Genomic DNA, 17,732 nt, shown 5'->3' with positions numbered 1-17,732 from the left:
ATGTCTCTGAAAGTCACCCGCGGGGAAGAGGAAATTACATTTCTGTCCTCTCAAAAAACGCTCTGCTATCACCCCGAATGACCCCAGGGCGTCCCCAATCATGCTGTCAGAGAAGCAGAACGCAACGCAAGTTCAACAGCTCATACAAAAAAGCCCCCAGGTATTCCATGCACTTAAAGCAATCATGCACACCCTCACAAAATCATAAATCGGTGCCAGTGTAAGACGTGAATGTCGGTAAATGCACCGCGAGCAAGGACTCGTGGAAAGGAGTATGACTCAAATCAGTCAAAACAGAGCCCCAAGTTATTCAAGACCGCTGACGGCCCTCCCCTAGTCCCCGCCCCCTGCTCCGGCCGAACCGCTCCTGGGCGGAGCTCGGCCGCAGGGCGGGGGCGGGGCCGGCGCGTAGGCGACGGGATGACGTCAGGGCGCGGGGACGCCCAACGCGGCGACCGGCGCACAGCTGGGCCGGCTGTGGATGCTGTCGCTGGCTTCGTGCTGAGTGAACCGCCGGGTCCGCGTTCACTCCCTCCGCCCTCCGTCACTCGCCTGGTCCGGGTCTCCGCGGCTCGGCGCCAGCCCGCCATGGTGCGGTCGGCGAGCCCTGCGCGGCCCCGCTGAGCCTCCGTGCGGCGGCGAGCCCGGCTCGGGGTCACCATGCCTACCCGTGAGTGTCCGGCCGAGGGTCGGGCCGGGCGGGGGGCGTTGGGAAGCGGCGGCCCGCTCGGCGCGCACTCCGGGGTGCCCGCTGCGGCGGCGGGGAAGCCGGGCCGGGCCGGGGAGAGCCAGGAAGTGCCCGCGACCCGCTGAGTTACTTTCGTTTCGGCTCAGCCTTCCCGCGGGGTGTCGGGAGCCCGTTGCACAGACGGGGAAACTGAGGCCCGAGCGTTAAGGACGCTCGGCTAGTAAGTGGCCGAGCTGGAGTAACGTAGACCTGTGGGACTTCACGAAGTCCACGCTCTTTCCGCAGTCCTCTACAGAGCCAGTGGGGACTTGTTGGAAATGCTGAAAATAACTGTGGTTGTGTCACCTACTCACTTCCTCAGGAACTAGGCATCGCCTTGTGGGACGCACGGTTCCGGGGAATCCGGGCCCAGCCCAGAGCTCTTCCTCGAGGGACGCGAAGTTCTCGCAGCCCTGACTTTCTCCTTGTCCGTAACGCGCGGGGGTGGCTGAAGTAGGTCTCTTTTCCGACTTGTTAGGCGTCTGTGCCCCAAAATGTGGGTGTTGGAGCACCTGCATCAGATTGGCCTGGCTGCTGATTAAAAATGCTGTTCGGGGTTCCTCCCTAGGCACTGAGACACCGTAGCTTGGGCCCCGGAATCTGTGTGCTTAATAAGTGGCCTTGGTGTTATTGAGGGACCCTAAAGTTTGAAAACAGTGGATTTGGGGGACGTTTTGGACAAACCGAGTAAGCAGTATTACTAATGACCCATTTCGGAACGACCCAGAGAATTACCATGTGACTTTAAACCCAGAGGCCCGTAGATATATCTGTGCAAACTAAAGAGATTCCCTAATCTTGGACCGGAGGAAGCACGATGACGGGATTAGAGATTGTTTTCAAGTAGGGCGCTTTTGAGTAAGTGTTCCATATTGTAAAATCTGTAAACACTTGTAAATAGCTCCCAATTAGCTCACATTATTTAAATTCCTAACTCTTCACCGTCCTGATTTTGGTAGGCATAGGAGACACTGGATTTCCAGGTCAGCCAAATGCATGTTTTGTCTCTTTGTGGGTAAAGAGTTATTTCCGGATATTAGAAAGGTTTATGTAATGCTGTGAATGATCTTGATGAAATGATTACTTTCAACTGCTCCTACATGTGTGGGTAAGGTGGATTTTGTTTTCTGAACACAGTAATGTGTGCCCTTAATTCATGGTCTTGAATTTTGTATTCATTTAATATGTCAGCGGTTTTATATTTTCATCATATTCCTCTAGACTAGAGGAATATCATCATAATTATAATTACAATTTCTAAATTCATGTCATTCAGGAATATTTGAGATTAGTATTGTGCTACTCTTACTGTCTGAGAAAGAAAAAGGGAGGGAATAAAAACCTCTTCTTGAAAGTTAAGGCTTCAAATGGAATTTATTGGTAAAATCGCAAGATAAATGTTACGAAACTAAGCAGATTTTTAGTTCGACGATTAGCTTCATGGAGTGGATTTAGGAAACTTGTTTCTTTTTTTTTTTTTTTTAAGATTTTTATTTATTTGACAGAGAGAGAGCGCGAGCACTTAAGTAGGGGGAGCAGCAAGCCGAGGGAGAGGGAGAAGCAGGCCCCCCACTGAGCAGGAGCCACATGCAGGACTCAATCCCAGGACCCTGGAATCATGACCTGAGCCAGAGGCAGCCGTTTAACCACTGACTGAGCCACCCAGGCACTAAAATATATGATTTACAATGTAAAATGAACCATGCTGTGTTTGCATACTTAGGAACGCGGATTTTATGACCTGATTGGAAGGCAAGTGAAATGTTTGAATTATCTGTCATTACTGTTAATATTTATTATGGTACAGTTTCTATGACTGCATGAAAGTGGTACCAGCTGGTAGTCCCCCTGTGAAGTGGTGTTCAGGTTGCTTTTTGTCTCCTTTTATGGCCAGAACCTCCAGAAATTGCTGGGATAGTTCAGCAGACAGTAGTACTTCTCAGAAACTCTGCCTGTGGAATAAATTTCAACATAAGCAGAGACAGCAAAATTATTACTTTGGGAATTTCTTTTTCGTCTTTGGGGATGTTTTTAGGGAGTAATCTCTCCAAATAAACTGATTTTTTTTTTTTTTAATGTTGTTCTGAGGCTCGTTTGTAAGCTCATCTAGTTAATCCTTAAGGCTCTAGTGAATAAAGGTAATGCTTTTCTCTTAGAGATGATCACCAGGGTCTCTCAGACTCTGTAATTCTGAAAGTGACCATTGCTCCAAGTCTTGAAATGATTCTGCTATTGCTGTTATGTTGCTTATTTGGAATACTGATACTCTCAAATCACTGAAACTGGTGTTAATCAGCAGAATCTGATGTAGCATGGTATACCTCTGAAGGCTAAGCAATTGCATTATCTCATGAATGTTAATGGTAGCTTCATTGGAATTATTTTGGAGAGCCATACTCTTTTTCAGAAAGCAACTACCTGGAAGAATGTCTGATGGGAAGGTGCTACGGACACAGAGGCAGTTCTGTGATTGTGTCACTCTGTATTCAGCCAGTAGTTTGCAATAATCACTAAGCACAGATTTCAAGAGTGTTTCACTAAATGATCTTTTCAAATCTACAAACTTATAATTTGATACATAATTTCTCTAGAGGCCTTTATTTCTTCCTGTAGTTTCAAAGGACCATTAAGAAACATTTTGATGGTAAAGATTTTCAAACTCTGAATCAGAATTTGAGTGGAAGAAATGTTAAAGCTTCTTAATCCAGTCATTTTCTTTTCTTTTTTGTATCAGGAGACTGAGACTCAATGAATTTCAGTTACTTGACTAAGGTCACACCTGGCTTGAACGCAGATCTCCTCTCTATAATCCTTAACACAAGGAGCATAGATGAAGTTTATTTTTGGTTTTCTAGCACAAAGTTGATCGTAGTTTACCCTCTCCCCCCACTTTTTTCCGTGAGGTTACACAAGGACAAAAGTAAACTTAGCCAAAACTCAAATCAGACATGTGAGCTTACAAGAAAACTTAACATGATTGTTTTTGTTTCGGTCTTGTCACAGGAGTCTGGGGAAAGAAGGCTGAGGATTTCACTGATGTGCTCAGTAGATAGCTGGTTGTATAGACCCACAGACTTTCTTTTTCGTTAACTAGTAATGTGAAAGAGGTTCTGTAGCTGGTATTTTGCCTAAAAACAGGTCCAGTAAAATGTGCTCTGTTATGATCTGTGTACAGGTATTGTGTATGGCTAAGGGGAACTGAAACTCTTAGCCATTTTTTGCTCTATATAACTATACTTTCAGTAATTTGTGGTTAAGGCTTTCTTTTCTCACTTAGATGTGGGCATTGATATCTGGTCAAATTTGTTAGGCTGTGGTAACGCGGTCATTCCATATTTTTTTTTCCCAGTTATGAGACTGATTATATTTGACTTATTTTTCAGTCCATTCGTATGAAAGAGGTGCAAAATACTGATGAATTGTGAAGTGAAAGATGGATGCTGGTTGAGATGTTTCCATTTAGAAATGCATTACAAGCAAATGACCTATTCCTGGCTTGGGAGCCATTTGTGTTCATTTGTTCTCTATGCCCTTCCTTGCCCTTCCACCCAGTACCTATGTGTACTGCCAGAATTATAGCTAAAGAATTTTCTTAAAGTGACCTTTGGCTTGACACTGGTTACTATCAGATCTCATCTTTCAGTCTGTTCCCACTCATGGGACATGTGACAGTAAAGGTGATCTAGGTGGTGGGAGATAAGGCTGGAGGAGATAGGAGCCAGAATTTGAAGGATCTTATATGCCATGCAGTGAGCTGTTCAGTCTGTCACAATCACAGTAATAGTGACTGTCCTTTTTATAGGCATATTAGCCATTTCTAGCATACCGATTACTTTATAAAAGCTGAAAACTTGCTATTAGTAATAGAGAATTAATGATTGGATACAGTATACTTTGTGCTTTACATGAATTATTTTATTTAATTATTTTTTCCTTTGTGGGAGGCCCAATTTGACATAGAACTAGAGAGATTGAATTTCAAGGAAGTTAAGTAACTTGCCTAGTGATAGTAAATTGTGGAACTGGGATCAGAACTAGATGCATCTGACTTCTGAGTCCCCGTTATTTTTTCTTACTATGCTGCTCTGAGCCAGGCAGGATTGAATGTACCAGATACCATCAAATTTTTTTTTAACACCATTACATTTGCTTAGCATTGTGCTTAATTACATAATGATGCTTGGTAAATGTTGAATAAATGAATGATTGAACGTTAACTGGAGTCACAGAAGTTCTTCTTCGGATACCAAAACCTGAAATAAACTTTTCCCTTTAAAACAGTGTTATAAGAGTTCTATGATTTATGATTAAGTTCTCAGCAGGCCTGCCTATAACATTTGTGAGGCCTGAGAAAAGAATACAAATGGAAGCCTGCAAATCATAGTCTTAATCAGGATTGGATTAAGATTTGGATTGGATAATTTTTTGTTCGGGAGGTACAGGGCAGTCGTGTGCTTTGCGAGATGTTTTGCAGCAACTCTGGCCTTTACCCACTAGAGGCTTATGGTAAATTCCCCTGTTCCCTAAAGTCTTGGCTCTCAAAACTGTCTTGGCATTGCCATATGCTCCCTGCAGGGGGGTGGGGCGGGTCATAATTGTCCCTGGGTTGAGAACCACTGGTTTAAAGATTGAAATGTTGTAGATCAGGCTCTGCCTGCTGCCCGGAGCCCTGCTTTGCCATCTAGGGTCCTTGCAGCCTGCTCCCCAGAGATTGCCTTCTCAACCTGAAGGCCCAAAGGAACATGCAGGGACGATTGACTCAGCAGTGACCTGTTGGGGCAGGGCAGGGTCTTTCCTGACCCTAAATTGGGGTTGACCCAGGTAATTCCTTTAGGGAGCCTAGGCTGCTTCCCCTTTGTCCATACCTCGCTTTTCCATCTCTGGATTTCCACAGTTCCAAGTAACTTGCGGAGCTGAACTATGGAGACAGAGGGGTTGGTGGAAAGAGTGAGCCCAGCATTCTGGGGAACTCGCCTGCCATTGGGGTGATTCGGGGTTAGCAGCTTGAAACAAAACAACTTCAGTGGTTTTCAGTGTTGCCTCTCTGTCCCCTCCTCAGCCCACAGATCCCTCTAAAGGGAAAAAAAAAGTCCTTTGTTGAGGGGGGCAGAGGCCTTTTTTTTTTTTTTTTTTCCCAGTCAAAAATGAGGGTCCTAGTTCTTAGGAGAAAGCTACATTTTACCCATTATATTGCTCTGCTGTGGTATGGAATGACCCAGTTTTCGTTAATGGGGTTTTTGTAGGAATGGGATGGATTGCAGAGGACAAATCTGATTTCATGTACTCTATCATGCTCTCTGTATGCATATTTGTTTACTGCTGCCTACCTTTAGGTATTATTAGATAACATGATTCCAGTTTTTATTAAAGGAGGAATCAATATGCAGGTTTTTTTTTTTTAAGATTTTATTTATTTATTTGACAGTCAGAGATCACAAGTAGGCAGAGAGGCAGGCAGAGAGAGAGAGGAGGAAGCAGGCTCCCCGCCGAGCAGAGAGCCCGACGCGGGGCTCGATCCCAGGACCCTGAGATCACGACCCGAGCCAAAGGCAGAGGCTTAACCCACTGAGCCACCCAGGTGCCCCAATATGCAGGTATTTTTATTGCTATTTTATCTTGGTGCAAAAAAGGTGGTTTAATTAAAGCACGGGGATAGGACCCGCCTATGTGGGTATTTTTATTGTATTTCTGAATCATAGTCTTTCTGTATGAACAACCAGCTCTGTTACAAACTCCACTTTAAACTCCATTGGAGGATCCCCTGTGTAGGAAGGGAGTACCTCTTTATAGTGGTAATAGGAAGGTTTTTATTGATAACATTGTAGGAAACGGGTCCCTGACATTCTCAGAAATGGAGAGGAGGGCACAGAAAATCCCAGTATGCCCCCACCACTTGAAGGAAGAAAGGGTAGACCAATAGCAAGGATATGAGCTGGTTGTCTAGGTTAGGGATTCTTAAATATTTTTGCAAAATGAATCCTGTTGAGAATCTGATGAACACCATGATTATTCTTCCCCAGAAGAATCCTTAACATTAAAATATTGCCCTGAACTGGCTGTTTCTTTAGCTTTCAGGAATGAATTTTGATTAATTGATCAAATAAGTATTGACCGTATATGGAAAACCATTGTATTTGTTGTGTGATTGCTATTGCTGTCATGTGCTAGGTGATGTAAAATGCTGTGACTTACTTTGAGCAGTGGTTGGTGAATAATGTTGTTTTTAAATAGGAAGTAAAATAATGGGGCTTTTTTTATCATTGGTATTTTATTCTGAAAGGAGGAAGAAATAATCTGATTTATTAAATGGTGGTTTCAATCATGAAAACCTGAAAGGTTAAGATGAATCATTATGTGTGGGTTCAGTTTATGGAGCGTTTGTAGGGGTGTGTGTGTGTGTGTTTGAAACAATTGTGTGTTCTAGAATGAACATGATTCCAGGCAAATATGATGTAAAATGAATGCTAGCATTTTCTCCTATGATTAATATGTCAAACCTGTCAAAATTCTCTCATCATTTGTATTTGTCAGGTTCATTCAGTTCTTGAGATGAGCCTGCTCTTGCATAAGCTCTAAAGCAAACAGGAGCTACTATAACCTTTCTTTCTTTGTAGGCTTTCATAGTCTTCCTTTTGCACATGTATTTACTGCTCTCTAGCTTCAGGTATTAGGAGATAGGGTGATTCTATTTTTATTAAAGAAGGAGTCACTACTCAGGTTTTTTTCATTGTACTTTTTTTTTTTTTTAAAGATTTCATTTATTTTTATTACTTATTTGAAAGAAAGAGAAGGAGAGAGAGAGCACGAAAAGGGGGAGGGTCAGAGGGAGAAGCAGACTCCCCACTGAGCAGAGAGCCTGATGTGGGACTCCATCCTAGGACTCTGAGATCATGACTTGAGCTGAAGGCAGTCTCTTAACTGACTGAGCCACCCAGGCGCTCTCATTGTACTTCTGAATTAAGAGTTTGCTGTATTCTAAAATTAGGCATTAAATCTTTTGCTATATGGTCTTCAAGACTTGTCCTTCTAAATACTTTTTATTTATTTATTTTGTTTGTTTGTTTTTATTTGTAGTTGGTGGGTTATTTAGCTGTACCTCTTTATTTTTACTACCTGAACTCCAGGGTATTCCTGCTGAGGTAGTTTTCTGGGTACTGCTAAGTGTTCTTCACACCCCTGGTACTTAATTGGCTTTTTGGACAGCTGTCTTGGCAATTTGCTACAAAGTTCTCTGTGCCGTAGTTGCACTTAACTTTAAATGGATCTCACTCCTGGTGGGCAGAGAAAATGAAATACAAAGTGTTCAAGTTTGCTGTCATCAATTCCTAGAGCTTCATAAACTTTGCAGAAGGTACTGTGTCAGGCTAAAGGTCTGGCTTAGAAATTGAAATGAGTGGCCCGTTTATGACATATAACTTAAATTAATTTTTGAACTTAGTTATAAGTGTTTTTACTAGGTGTTTGTTGTATTAAGTGGACACTAAGAGATACTTACATGTAGTAGGATTTATGTAATTGTGCGTTAGAGGTAGAAATACTTGATGAACATATTATCAGGATCAGTATGTTGTAAGGACAAGACAGTTGCCTCTTGGATTATTACCATTTGCTATATATGGTTCCAGGAGGGCTTCAGGCGGTTGTACAGTAGCAGGGATTTGGGGTGTAAGTCCTTTATGCATTTTCCCCGTTCTTTTAGCTGGGCTGTGCTCTGTGGACCTCAGCAGGCCAGTTTCTTCTTTCACTTCGAAGTACCAATTAAAAACAGACTTAAGCATCTTGTCTACTCCTTGCCACCTTTTCCCTTGGTTCCATCCTGGTTCTTTGCTTGGTCTTCTAACAGTGGGAAGCTCTCCCAGGTTTGTCTTCCTGCAACAGGTTCATGAAATGGCAGCAGTTCACGCGCAAGAAGAAAGTGATAGATGCCTGGTCCCGGTCAGTTCTGTTTATATTGCCTTTACTAAAGCTCCATTCCCTGGCACAGGATTCTCTTTGTTAGGTCCTGAGAATTCCATGTTGTTCTTGACCCATATTGGAGGGTGGCACAAACCTTGAGCTGCCTTTAGAGCCCCAATTTCCCAAGTGTCTTTGTGGACATATAATACAGACTTGTGTGAGTGGGTGCGCTGCTCTGCCTGATCCAGCTTCAGCTCAAGTGGCTCTTTTTACGGGGGGATTCTGCATTTGATTTTGATAGGGAAATCATGTTGGCTGCTTCTCAAAAATTTGAAATTTGTAGTCTCAGAAGAATATTCCCTCTGACAAAAACACAAGGTTATTTAGAATCAAAAGCTTAGTGACATAGAGGGAAAAACCAAAGCTATTTGAGCTAACGGTGTCTCACCTGTTTTGCTCTGATGATCTCCAGGAATGGAGTTGTCTTATCTCTTCCTGTAGTCCTTTCAGTCATAGGTGCCGTCAGTGTGCTCTTGCAGTCACTTTTCAGCTTTTTTTGTGTTCTGTTTGGATTTCTCTTAGAGATTCATCATTCAGCAAGTTATTTCAGTGTCTACATGTGCACTGCTAGGTGGGGAATATGGAGATGAATAAAGCAGTCTCTAGCTTTAAGAAGTCTATAGAACTTTGTGTAGATGGCTGTAACACAAAGAAGGAAATGGTGAGCACCCTAGGAACTGTGCCGTGGAGTTTAGAGGAGAAACTGAAGGGGGAATGTGAGTAGAAGATGGCATCGGAAGCCTGAGGAATCATAGGAGAAGCATGGATTTGGGGACTGGGTTTGAGGTGAGTCATACCGGTAGAAATAACCAGCAGCCGTTGAAGTAAGTCATTGGCACTGGGGAAAGTGAAAGCTTTAAGGCCGTGTGTGTGTGTGTGTGTGTGTGTGGTAATTTTGTCTTAACACATTTATTCAGTCCCTGCTATGTGTCAGTTTTAATAGACACTGAGGACACAGCGGTATCCTCATAGTGAACATGATGGACATCATTGTGGATGTCATGCTCGCTCTCTTGACGCCTAGTCTGGTGGGGAAGACAAGTCAAGAACACATAATTACACTGACCAGACAGGGAGCTTTATAATCACTTGTACCTGTTTCCTTTGCCACCGTACATAGCTTTTGATACAGTGCTTGGCTCATGGTACACATTCCTTGTATATTTGTAGCATGACTCAGATTACTAAAAGAGAAGCATTGGTTGCTATGGAAACACATAAGTGAGGTTGGAGGGAGAACAGTTAGTTAGAGGTTATTAAAGTACAGTTATCTGAGTGATGGGCTATGGACTCGGATGATATCAGTGGGGTAGGTTGCAGTGGACCAGTCTGTATACTGCTGGGGAAGTACAGGTGACAGAATTAATTGGATGAGGGGTGGAGGGAGAAGGGGAGTTGGGATTCACTCTGAAGTTTCAGGTTTGGTTGTTTGGGCGAATTGCTCTATTTTGATATGGGGACTTTCCGGAGGAAGAGCAGTTGGGGAAATTAAGATGGGATGTTGAGTCCATTTTAGGCTGTGGTAAGTGTGCGATGCCTGAAGGGACATTCGGAGTGCATTTGTAGGAGTTGACACTGGTCAAAGTTACTAAAGGATAGGTTGTAAAGACAGAGGATGCTGAGGGCAGATCCTTGAGGAATGTGTCCTCTTAAGGATGGAATAGGCAGAGGAACCAAAGACGAAGCAGGTGGGGCATTACTAAACCAAATACCACCAGGACAAATGCTTGACAAGAACTGTGTTTAAGACTCAAATTGATAAAGTTTTAGAGTATGAGTGAGGTTCAGTGGGGGTGGGGCCCAGAGGCGATGATCAAAGAAGAATTCTTGAGACGTCTTTGGTGCAAAATGGTGGTTTATTAAAGCACAGGGACAGGACCTGTGGGCACAAAGAGCTGCTGCCCCGGGTTGTGAGGGGTGGCAGGTTATGTACAATGGGGGTGGGGAGGTAAAGAAAAAGGGAGGTTTCAAAATAGAACTTTCATAAGCTAAAGAAGACCTACAGGATACCAGATACCAGAAGCCTTGCCATTGTCAAGGTCGTTTTCCCCTTCTTAGCAAGGTATTAACGTTAAGAGTTAAGATTGTTGGGAGATTCCTAAAGAATGTCACCTATGTCCCACCCAGGAGTGGGGGTGGGGGAAGGTTGCAAGGTGTCAGCTTTTGCTTGGTCCTCAGCCAGCCTTCTGTTCCCTCATCAAAATGGCAGTCATTTATAGTAGCATTTGAAACATTCCAGTAAGCAAGAAAAGAAAAAAACAAAGCTGGATAATCTCTTACTGTTTGATCTGATGCTATGACAATAATTTATGAAGTGTTAGAGAAAAAAAATCTTATTTTAAAGCTTGGGGATCCAAAGATGATTATGTGTCTTATTCAAGGTATGTACTGTCCTGTGCTTATGTCCTTAACTGTCTTGTACTGATTTTTAGCTGGGGGAGGAGAGTGTCCTATTATACTTGGTTGAGAGGATGTAGATAGACTCTTTTATGACTCCTGTGTAGACATGCTTAATTCTGCAGTTTGCAAGTGAAAATTAAGGCAGCTCCACATATGTACTATAAAATATTTCACGTAGAACTTAACTATTAACTTATCTCTTGCTCTCTTTTTTTGGAGTCAAATTATTATGTATATTTGTGAAGAACCGAATGATTTGCTGGGGGCAGATAACAAACTTAACTACCTGAGGAACTGCTTTATTTCACAGAAGTGAGAGGCATAGGCTCTTGAGCTGTCACCTGAGCACCTCTGTTAGCTCTTTGAGCTCTTGGCACTGTTTTCTCCCCTTACACAGCTAATCCTCCTCTTTTCCCTCCACATCCATTCTTCTCTGTGTATTTACTCAGTGTAACTCAGTAAGCAGACTCTATTCTCTGTTTCAGCAGCATAGAAATGTTGCTGCTCTTTTCGTTGCTGGCCCTGATAGGGTACAGCAACATGCTGGCTAAGGGCTGAACAATTTTAAAACATTTTAATTTCAGTGTAGTTAACATACAGTGTTATGTTAGTTTCAGGTTTACAGTACAGTGACTCAGCACATCCATACATCACCCAGTGCTCAAGACAAGTGCACCCTTTAATCCCCATCGCCCATTTAACCCATCCTGCTGTCTACCTCCCCTCTAGTAACCGTCTCTTCTCTTCCGTCAGGAGTCTGTTTCCTGGTTTGTCTCTCTCGTTTTCCCCTTTGCGCCTTTGTTTTGTTTCACGAATTCCACATAGGAGTGAAATCCTATGGTATTTGTCTTTTTCTGACTTATCTCACTTAGCATACATAATACCCTCCAGATCATCCAGGTTGTTGCAGATGTCAAGCATTCATTCTTTTTAATGGCTGAATAATACTCCATTGTATGTATATGTGTGTGTGTGTGTGTGTGTGTGTGTGTGTGTGTGTGTATTTCATCTTCTTTCTCCATCTGTCATTGGACACTTGAGCTGCTTCCATAATTTAGCTATTGTAAATAATACTGCAGTAAACATAGGGGTGCATAAGAGCTGGACAATTTTAAAAGCTTTGTGTCCAGTGGTTCTGAGGACATTAGGAAGGGGGTGAGTTTAATTTAGTGTGGTTTGGCTGTTGAGCTTTTGTTGGGGTGGCAGTTGATTCCACCAGTCTTAATTCTTTTTAACCTAAAATTGATGCGACCGGTCTTAATTCCTTTTAACCTAAAATTGCATTGTATTTGAACCTTGCTAAACAATTTAAGTATTTCCATAAAAAATAAATTTTCCACTGATTGTTTTAAATTCTCAAGAGTAAATAAGTTTCACTAATTACAGTAATAAAATGAATAGTACAAATGTATATATATTTACAGGTTCTTCTTTGTGTATAACATCACAAAAAGTTGCTGTTTTTTTTCCTTTCATGCATGGAATACTTACTGTCTTATCTTCGAACTTGAGGGAGATTTAGTAACACTTTGAAACCTATGGCATCAGATTTTAGTATTCGATTCAATAAAATATATTAGAAAATATTAGAGTGCATTCTTAGAGTTTTGATTAACATAAAAATCAGTTATGTAAACTAACCATAATGACCATAAGGTATGTGTGTAATAAATTCAAAAAGGGACGCCTGGGTGGCTCATTCAGCGAAGCCTCTCTAACTCTTGATTCTGCTCAGGTCCTGATCTCAGGATCTTGAGACCAAGCCCTGAGTTGGGCTCTGTGCTCAGCAGGGAGTCTGCTTGTAATCTCCACCCCCTGTCCCTCTCCTTTTGCTCCTCCCCGCCTTTCTCAAATAAATACATAAAAACCTTAAGAAAAAAAAAATAAAAGAAGTCTTAGGCTTTTGATTTTGTGTTACCAAAATCTTGTATATGAAGTGAATACAAAATGTTTAGAGTCTCTCTGCTTTAGTTAGAAGTTTGGGGAGACTGTATCAAACACTGAACTTTGACGGTTTAAATTAGTAGTTTAATATTTTTTTATTCAACTTTGTACTTAGCGAGGCTTATCATCAGGCCCTATTATTTTGCTGTCTTTAAACTTGGGATAAAAAAAAACAACTTAAAATATACATTCTGTTTAGGTACATAATTACAGTGCTACCTGTCTTTTCCTTAACTGTTTAAATAATCAGAAAATTTAATCATTTCAATTCAAATGAAAATCCTTAACATATGGCATAGACACTGTGGGTGTTGTGCAATTTATAAGGAGACTCAGTGCTGCTGTTATATTAAATGTATTTGTTCTAAAAATAATTTTGGAAGTTACAAACATCCCCCAACAGATTTAATGCTTGTTATTCTATGACTAATGAGGAAATACACATTTGTTAAAATATAAGTAGTTGGGGAATTTTAAAGCTGTTTTGAATTTTGCTTGATACAACTCATATCCTACTTGTGAAATGTTCAGAGGACTTTTTATTAAAAATAGCTCATATCAACCTGAGAAATGTTTCAGTCATTGCCTTTGTACCTATGTGCCTCTTTATGCTCATAGGGGTAACAAATTAAGATCTTTTGATTTAAGGGCATGCCTTAGTTTGTTTAAGTAGAAATGGTATTTGTTGGTGCTCTGAAAAAGAGCTTATCTAAAAATCTTCAGAAACCCTCATCCCTATCCTTTTCCTTATCGAGGTTTTCACTGTGTACAATAGGGTAGCAGTAGAATTTTAAACCGTGACCTTATTATAACAGATACATACTGAGATCACAGTAGGTATAATGAAGGAAGGAACTGATTTTTTTGGGGGGGAGCACCTGGGTGGCTTAGTGGGTTAAGCCTCTGCCTTTAGCTCAGGTCATGATCTCAGGGTCCTAGGATTGAGCCCCACATCTGGCTCTCTGCTCAGCGGGAGCCTGCTTCCCCCCTGACCCCCCGCCTGCCTCTCTGCCTACCGGGGATCTCTCTCTCTCTGTCAAATAAATAAGTAAAATCTTAAAAAAAAGAAAGAATTGATTTTTAAAAACACCTTTATTGAGATATAGTTTGCATCCCAGAAAATTTTTCTGTTTTAAGTGTGTAGAAAGACTTGATTTTTATATAAAACAAAAACCTTAGGAATTACCTGAGCAGTGCTTATATGAATTTCCAGAAGCCTCGCTTTTTCCCTCCTCCAGATTTGGTTCAGTGAGACTTACACTTCAATAAGTATTAGGAGACTTGATAAAATTAAAAGATTTAAAATTCCACTTCTTTTTAATCTTCTCATCATGAAGAAGATATTTTTAATCTGTGGATTTTTAAACTTACAACGTGGTATATCTTTAAGTTTAAAAATCTGAGATCATCCAGTGTCAGCTTACCATAATCACAGTACAGTCATATTGGTAGAGGGGAGAATTCACTGGACTTTTTTCTCTGCCTGCTCAAACTCTGATAAAGCAGAGGATTCCTGTGTTACAAAGCAATAGTGGGCCACAGTTTCAAAACCAAAAATTGCTTAAAGTATGCGTTTGCGGCTAGGCTTTGGTGAAAAGTTACATAGAGTTGCTTCCATTAGTTTCCTTCCTGGTTCTGGGACACTTGTGCCAGGTGCTGTGTTGAAAGCAGAAGCTCCCAGTGAGTGGAAGCTCTAAGGAGTCCTAGGCAGCCGGTGTCCTCTGGCTGTGCGTTTGCGAACTACCGGGTCCCTGCGTTCTTTCCCCCTTTTCCCAATGGCTCAGTGCTCCGTGCGGCTCTTGCGTGTTGTCTGGTATGCCGAGGATGTGGTGACTTTTTGGTGAGGCACTCAAAGAACATAACAAAAGCTTCTCACTTTTTTCATACACATTCTTGTATTCTTGGGGGTATTTCAGAGTTCAGAGTAGCATAAATAGGAAAAGAAGATAATTTCTAGAAATGGGATGTTTTGTAATATGACACATTCTCAGGCTGGGTGTCATTTCTCCATTCTCTGCCATCTGACTTTTGTACTGTGGTAGTAATAGTATAGTTTTTTGGCAGCTGCGTAATATTTTAACTATGTGGCTCTAGTCTCCACAAACGAAACAGTTCAGGTGTTTTGTTTGTTTGCCTTGTTTTTAAGCCATTTCAGGAAGACAGTGCAATGCATAAACTGTTAAAGAGCACAGGCTTTTAACTGGATCCAGCATTTCTAGCTGTGTGACCTTGGACTCTTACCTTGCTGATTCCCTCTGTAACCTGTAAGTATTGATTCCTCATAAGGTTGTGAGCATAAAGGAAGATAAAATCGGAGTATAGTAGATAGCCGCATGTTTGTTGAATACACTCTGAAAGACTCGACTGACTGATCAGGAATAAGCAGGGAATTCCTGGGGTAAATTAGCCATTTGGTTAGGTCTTCTGGTTTTCTACTGTATTTTGCACTATATCCATGAAACCAGAATTTGTGTCTTAATGGAATTTGCATTTAGTCTTTGATGTTGTGTTAGTTGTCTAGGGCTGCTCTAACAAAGTAACACGGACCAAGTGGCCTAAACAACAAATTTATTGGCTCAGAGATCTGGAGGTCAGAAGTCTGAAATCAGGGTGTCAGCAGGGTCTTTCTGAGGGCTGTGAGGGAAGAGTGTTTTCCAGGCCTCTGTCCCTGGCTTATAGATGGTCACCTTCATGTTCATACAGAGTTCTCCCTGTATGCATGTCTGTATCTGAATTTCACCTCTTTAGCAAGGTACCAGTCATATAGGATTAGGGCTCACTCTGATGACTCCATCCTAACTTTATTACCTCTGCAAGACCCAGTCTCTAAATAAAGTCACATTCTGAGGCACTGGAATTTAGGACTTGAACATGGAACTTAGGGGGAAATAAGTTGACCCTCTAATAGATGTGTTTGAGACATGAAGGTGAAAGTTTTTTTAGTTACAATGTTTCCATTTTAAAAACCGTGCTTATCTATTAAACCTTGATGGAAACTGATGGCTTGGTTGCTTTTTCTTTTACCAAGACCAAACATTCATATACCTAAACTCAAGTATACCTAGCATCTAAAGAAATTTGGTAGAAATGAGCAAAAATTCTGGGGCGCCTGGGTGGCTCAGTGGGTTAAAGCCTCTGCCTTCGGCTCAGGTCATGATCCCAGGGTCCTGGGATCGAGCCCCAAATCAAGCTCAATCCCAGGACCCTGGGATCATGCATCAGGCTCTCTGCTCATCGGGGAGCCTGCTTCCCCCTCTCTCTCTGCCTGCTTCTCTGCCTACTTGTGATCTCTGTCAAATAAATAAACAAAATCTTAGGGAAAAAAAAAGAAGAATTGAGTAAAAATCCTTTCTTTCTGTATCTCCATCATTTTGTATGCTTCTGGGATGGGGAAAGAATGTTTGAGTTCGAATGACTGGAATATCAAGGGATGAACTACATTCTCTGGGAGCTGACTTCAAATCAGTTTGGCATTTGAGTTGATTTGGAAGGAATGGTACATATCTGATAACTATAGAACTCATTGGTTTACAGGCTCTATGAAATTTTACTTGTATTCCTTTTCCAAGGCTGGTGTAACAAGGTAGCACAAACTGCATGGTTTAGGACAGCAGAGTATTCTCACAGTGCTGGAAGTTACGAATTTGTGGTCAGGGCCCTGCTGCCCTTGAGGCTCTGAAGAGTCTTTTCCTTCCTAATCTAGCTCTGGTGGTTGCTGGCAGTCTTGCATTTCTTCCTTTGTGGCCGCATCAGTCATCTCTTCTTATCTTCTCCTGGCCTTCTCTGTGTGTCTCCTTTTGTCTCTCTCTTTATAAGGATACCAGTCATTGATGAAGGGCCTACCCTAATCTAGTATGACTTTGTTTTAACTTCATTAGCTGTGCAAAAACTGTTTCCAAATGAGGTCACATTTGTAGGTAGTGGGGTTAGGACTTCAGCACATCTTTTTGAGCAACACAGTTCATCCCCAGCATTTGTTCATTGCTTTAAAAAGTTAGCTTTGGGGCGCCTGGGTGGCTCAGTGGGTTAAACCTCTGCCTTCAGCTCAGGTCATGATCTCAGGGTCCTGGGATAGAGCCCACATTGGGCTCTCTGCTCACCAGGGAGCCTGCTTCCCCCCTCTCTGCCTGCCTCTCTGCCTACTTGTGATCTCTTTCTCTCTGTGTGTCAAATAAATAAACAAGATCCTAAAAAAAAAAAAAAAAAAGTTAGCTTTACTTTTCACTTGTCTCTTTAATCCTCTAAGTATTCCTGACAAGTAAATGGACAGCTTTGTTACCACAAATGAATGTTTTGGAGCCTGACAGCTCCAAACTCTCCCACTGTCCTGATTGTTAACCCATTGCCATGTTAACTGTTCTAGGTACAGCATTAGCCTTTATTCTTGACTGTCTTTCTGTTTTAACAATTTGTTGCAAATTCTTTCTAAAGTTCCTTTTGTCTCATGCTTTCTTTATTAACTCTTTGATGAGTTATGTTTGAAGTGGGTGAATTTACTAGTTTATAACCTGTAGATGATTTCACTTCCAGGAATCTTGTGTAGTTGGAATGCCTATTACTTCACTACTGAACTCATATCATCTATACACTTTTTTTAAGGTAGCCTATTCTGTATGGATAGAATGGCATGAGCAAGTGCACGGGAAAGAGAAAGATTGGGACTTGGTTTGAAAACTATGAATAGTCACAGTTTTTATTGTGAAAG

General features: G+C 41.7%; 1 protein-coding gene across 1 annotated transcript in view; it reads left to right on the top strand.

Moving 5' to 3' along the window:
* The first annotated feature begins 438 nt into the window (after window positions 1-438).
* Window positions 439-17,732, top strand: part of EFR3A (EFR3 homolog A) — a 109,024-nt gene continuing 91,730 nt past the window's right edge. The window contains exon 1 of the mRNA XM_047725117.1: window positions 439-670. Within this exon, the coding sequence (XP_047581073.1) occupies window positions 661-670 (10 nt within the window). The 5' untranslated portion in view covers window positions 439-660. The remainder of the gene's footprint in view (window positions 671-17,732) is intronic.

Source organism: Lutra lutra, chromosome 4 (genome assembly GCF_902655055.1).
Source record: "Lutra lutra chromosome 4, mLutLut1.2, whole genome shotgun sequence".
In the NCBI taxonomy this organism is placed as follows: Eukaryota; Metazoa; Chordata; class Mammalia; order Carnivora; family Mustelidae; genus Lutra; species Lutra lutra.
Note: the sequence above shows the minus strand (reverse complement) of the source record. Positions and strands in the feature narration are given on the sequence as shown.